The sequence below is a fragment of the Empidonax traillii genome, unplaced genomic scaffold, assembly GCF_003031625.1.
Source record: "Empidonax traillii isolate 1590-97213 ecotype Southwest subspecies unplaced genomic scaffold, ASM303162v1 scaffold6976:size5475, whole genome shotgun sequence".
In the NCBI taxonomy this organism is placed as follows: Eukaryota; Metazoa; Chordata; class Aves; order Passeriformes; family Tyrannidae; genus Empidonax; species Empidonax traillii.
This window is the reverse complement of record NW_020962169.1, coordinates 1-5,475: the sequence shown is the minus strand read 5'-3', so window position 1 is coordinate 5,475 and position 5,475 is coordinate 1. Positions and strand designations below refer to the sequence as shown.

The 5,475-nt window shown below is 49.4% G+C and overlaps 1 protein-coding gene across 1 annotated transcript; it reads right to left on the bottom strand.

Annotated features, from left to right (window-relative positions):
- Nucleotides 1-2,353: 2,353 nt before the first annotated feature.
- LOC114073548 (THUMP domain-containing protein 2-like) lies at nt 2,354-5,360 on the bottom strand (the record flags this gene model as incomplete). The annotated part of the gene is made up of 4 exons (XM_027911283.1): nt 2,354-2,680; nt 2,957-3,074; nt 4,582-4,696; nt 5,289-5,360. Coding segments are annotated over 4 exons (624 nt in total), but the record flags the coding sequence as incomplete, so codon positions are not given.
- Nucleotides 5,361-5,475: the final 115 nt, after the last annotated feature.

Here is a 5,475-nt window from a genome sequence, read left to right as displayed (position 1 = left end):
GCCCTCTTGTCCTGCTGCTGATTGCCTGGGAGAAGAGACCGACCCCCACCTGGCTACAACCTCCTCTCAGGGAGTTGTAGAGAGTGATGAGGTCACCCCTGAGCCTCCTCTTCTCCACACTAAACAACCCCAGCTCCCTCAGCCTCTCCTCACAGCACTTGTGCTCCAGGCCCTTCCCCAGCCTGCTTGCTCTTCTCTGGACCTGCTCCAGCCCCTCCATGTCCTTCCTGACCTGAGGGGCCCAGAGCTGAACACAACACTCAAGGTGTGGCCTCACCAGTGTTGAGTACAGGGGAAGGATCACTGTCCTGCTCCTGCTGCCACCCTGTTCTTGATGCAGGCCAGGATCCATTGGCCTTCTTGGCCCCCTGGGCACACTCTGGCTCATGTTCAGCCTCCTGTCAATCAGCACCCTCAGATCCCTTCCTGCCTGGCTGCTCTCCAGCCACTCTGTCCCAACCTGGAGCTCTGCAGAGGTTGTTGTGGCCAAAGGGCAGGACCCGGCACTTGGCCTGGTTGAACCTCATCCCATTGCAATCAGACCATGGATCCAGCCTGTCCAGGTCCCTCTGCAGAGCCCTCCTGCCTTCCAGTTGATCGACATGCCCCCTCAGCTTAGTGTCATCTGCAAATTTACTAATGGCAGAGGAGGAACAGAGGGGGAACAGACGGGAAAGAGAGGGGGAATTGAGATGGAATAGAGAGGGAACGGAGGGGGATTTGGGTTGGGCAGTGGAGAAAGGACAGAGCAGGCAGGAAGGGAGGAAGGAGGGTGGGCCGGGGGGACAGGAACGAGTGCGTTACGGGGTGTTGGGGTATGTAATGGGGCAAGGCAAGGGGAGGGGGAGGCCGGGTGAGGGAAAGGAGGAGAATATGGGGGCTTTGATGTGGCTTTCTGTGACTTCCAGTCCAGGGTTGCCATTTTTAGTATGGCCTCAGATGACGTCCAGTCATGGTAGCACCATCTTTAGGGTGGATTTGGAAGACTTCCAGCCCAGGGCCGTCATCTTTTTGGGCGGCATTGGAGGACTTCTGGCCAGAGGGATGCCATCTTCTTGCAGGGAAATGCAGTACGGGGGGATAATTCTGCCACTCAATGACAAAGAACTTCTCCCTCAGACCACTGAAAAGACCCTCCAAAAGCCAAACTGCAGCATGTCAGGATGGGGCTTGGAGCAACCTGGGCTAGTGGAAGGTGTCACCACCCGTGGCAGGGGGTGGAACAAGGTGATCTTTAAGGTCCCTTCCCACCCAAACCCTTCCCGGAGTATGTAATTCTACTCAGGAAAGGGAAGACAGCAAAGAATTTTAAGCAGAGTTCTGCAGTGAGACAGCGGCAATTCCAAACTCCTGTTTCCTTCCAGAAAGGCCCTTTGGGAGCCTGGAGTGAAAGATAAGGGCAATAGACCAAGCAATCTGCTTCTGCCTCTGTCTCATCCTGGCTGCTGCTGCAGTGGCCAGGTGAGTCTGTGACCGTCACTCACCTCCATGCTGAGCCCCATCCTTAGCCCACCCAACACCATTCCCACTGCAGCCACCTGGATCCCATCCAGAGCCATCTCCTGTCCCTCGGCAGTCCTGCTGCAAGGACACGAGAAGCAGCGTTTCAGGGTGGCCCCTGAAATGCCTCTGGCACTGACGCCCACTTCTCAAAGAGCCCAGAAGGAGGGGAAGCCAGGTAAAAAAGGGAATTGGGTGAACAACCAGCAGGATTTGATCGTGGAGGATCTGGAAGAGCCCTGTGACGATGAGATCAAGTGAAACACTGTGACCCAGCAGAATGATTCAGGCCTGGCAGAGCTTATTTCTTATGAGCAAACCTCGTGCTCTGTGAGCTGAGCTGACAAAAATGCCAGGGGGGTGCTGCTTTGAAGGAGAGAGCGAGAAGCCCCAAAACAGACAAGCGATGACCAGCATCACACATGAAAATGCTGCAAAGAATTAACATACAAAATAGTTTATTTTCCACTCCAAGAGATCTTTCAGAATTACCAGAAACATGCTTTAAAACAGAAGACTGCCAGGTAAAGCATATATCCACCCCTCAAAAAGAGACGGAGACTTCTTCAGACAAAATGTGTTTCCTGATAAACACTGCTGAAGGTGAAAGTCCATTTAGATTTAATGCTACCCACATTTGGGTTTGCAGTTCAGTAAAAACCTTCTCTCCCACAGAAACTCCTCCCAGTAAAGAGCAGCTTTGCCTTAACAAGGACTTGAGGACTTTGCCTCATTAAAATATACCATGTACTGTTTCACTGTGCACAATACTGGGAAACCAGCTGAAACTCTAGTAGGCACCTTCCATCTCTCCTAAAAACCAGAGACAAGCAGTGCCTGAGGACACCCAAAGAATGTGAGCTACCGATTCCTGGCAGCAGAGATCTTCCTGCATTTGTATATGAAAGCCTCTGTCTTCCCAAGACTAACCCCATAGACACCATCTGGCACCAGAGACCCAAAACGCATCTGTCTGCTGCTGCAAAAGGATTCTCCACCACCACTCGCCACAGCGGAAGGATTCCCATCAATACTCGGGGCTTTGGCAGTGGCTGTTTCACCGGTGCCATCAGCAACGGCCTCAGGAGAGTCACTTCCAGCACACGTGGTCAAGCTGTCCATGCACTTGCGGAGATCTTGGCTCAGCAGCAATACCATGGTCCCTCCAACACGGATCACTCTGGCAATTGCGAGAAAGGCAGAAGTTAGGTGTTCATCCTACCTGGCATTCTTTTGCCTGTGCAGAACTCCACACTGCTGACACTTCAGGTGCCATTTGCACTCAATAAAACACCCGAGTGTCGTGATTCAACCCAGGAAGCTACACCTCCAAATGGAATTTAAATTCCCTATCTTCACGCCTCTTCTTAACGGGAGAAAACAGGGTGAAACGGGAGAAATGCCACCATTGTTGCATTTACACCAAACCCTAAGCATATCAAAGCCACACACATACCTTTCCATTTCCTGGAGAATATCTGGTAGAAGCTGGGCATCATTCCTAATCTTGAACTTCTTCCCAAACGGAATATCCGAAATCACAGCGTCAAAGCTTTCTGAAGGCAATGGCAGTGCTGCAGAACAAAGGCAGGTCTTTACCTCTGACTGTCTGAAAAGTGCAAAGCAGCTATGACCCCCTTCCCCTCAGAACACTTTGTTTGCCGGCTCTTATTGTGGGTTATGCACCCAGACTCACTGCTCCTTCTGCACTTGCCCTCACAAACAGCACTACCAGTCTGCAGACTGGGAAGAGACAAAAGCATGACAGCGTGGTTTAGTTTGCACCATTCCCTCTCACTGGCGATATGTTTGCCCCAACAGCAAGACTCTTTGAATAGGGCACTGCCTTGTTCCAAACTAACTGCTGCTTCTCAACACACAGTACATTGTAACTGTGAAAATAATTCAGTAAAATACAAAGGAAGCTTGTGAGCTTCTTCACTTAGCAGAGATGTTCCAATGCACACATATGAATGGCAAGGAACCACATTAAATTCCTCTTCAATCCCCTTTTGGCCCCCCAAGAATCTGCTTACAGCCCAGCACCACTTGGCATTCTGCCAGAGCTAGTGTCTTTGGAGTCTTCCCAGGGTTTCTGCATCCCAGGAACAGGCAGCTCTCCTGACCACGATGAAGCACCACAACCTGTGGTGATAACGATCAGCCACATACCAGGCTGTGCTGGCCAGAGCGTAGCCAGCATGTGAGAGTAGAAAACTACGGGTCCTCCATCCATCAGGGTGCTCAAAACTGATGGGACAAGGCCCTGAGCAATCTGACACAGCTTCAGAGTTAGCCCCAGTCTCAGAAGACAACAGGACCAAAGACCTCCAACAGTCCCTTCTCGCCTAAACCCTGCTGTGATTCTATGTCAACTTTTCCAGAACTAGCTGGAGATGTTTCCTGGACCGTCCTTCTAATCAACACTTGCAGCACAACAATTTTTATAACAATTTTATCTGCAAAAACAGAAGGACAAGTCACCCACAGCCCTCCTGAAGATGAGCAGAAATAACAGCTTTTAACGAGTAACAAAGACACCGATTACTTGTTCAATGTCGGAAAACCTGACACCTAAGTACTTTCCATTATCCTAGAAGCCAAACTCAAACACAGCTTTTAAGAAATAAACCTGTATTCATATAAAAATAAATAATATTTCTTATCTTCTTACCTTCGGGTAAGAAATACTGCAAGGGAAAAAAAAAATGCATATTTGATCACCCATGCACAGGGATTGCCTGTCATGAATTTCATACAGGGATAATTTAGCCTCAGATTTGATGTCCATAATATGGTCAAAGAACTATTCCCTTCTCTACAGACCAGGGTGTGGATTGAGAGCAGACTCCCTCTTACAGGAGAAAAGGCATCATCATGCTGACTTCATTCTTACCAAAGTTCCCAGGAGCAGACAGCAAGGTAGGGAGAACAAATAATTATCCTTTCACTAGCACTAGAGAGTCACTGCTCAGCTATTCGCTGGGAGTTGGCTCTACAGCATATCACCTCAAGAGGACCTAATTACCTGTATAATCCCAGAACCACAAAAAAGTTCTCTTTGAAACCCCATAGGCATACCTTTCACTGAAGCTTTAAGCAACTCAATCTTATTCATTAAGCCTGCAGTTCTAATATTCACATCTGCACCCTCTAACTGTGAATCACTTATATCAGCACCCCAGTAACAGGCTTCCTGTTCAGAGAGAGAGAGAAAAGTAAAATTTGTTAACACTCAGGTTATTTATTTTATAAACCATTCTCAGAATTGCCTTGTTGCACAGCTCTTGCAAGACAATCCCCTTGTGTACCATTACACAGAGCAACTCCCAACCTGGGAGGAATAGGATAAGTACGTGCTGCCTTCACTCCTTCGATGTTCTGGTCTGCTCAAGACACTTGTAACTTACAGAAATATCAAGGGTATGTCCTAACAGCAAGAGCCCAGGTGGCTACAGCCAGCTACGCTGCCTCTAATGCTGACAACGAACTGTACAGCCCCACTGACTCCTCCAGTCCTGCGAGAAGCCCAGGCAGCGTTAGAAAACCATGGCTGCCTCACACAAACCCCGCAGCGTGAACCCAGGGCTCACCAGTCTGTAGGACGTGGTTTCACATTCCTGTACAGGAATGTCTGTACTAACACCCTTTCAGCAGCTGCCCAGAAAGATCAGTTTGGCTTCACCTTTCCAGCGACGGACTCTGGCATAACCGACACAGAGAAAACTCTGTACCGTAACTACCAGCTGTCCTGCAAAGGCCCAGTCAGCTGCAGCCAGGATACTTACAGGCCACTCTCTGGCAGCCTCCAGCAGTATCGTTCCCAGCCCACACATGGGATCCAGCACAAAGGCACCAGCCTACAAAAACAAAGGGGTTATTGCATCCCAAGCAAGACAGACTCCTCCCTCAGGACAAAGGTTACTCAGGGATGTATATATTCCCACTGAATCCAGCACAGGTAATAATAATCGC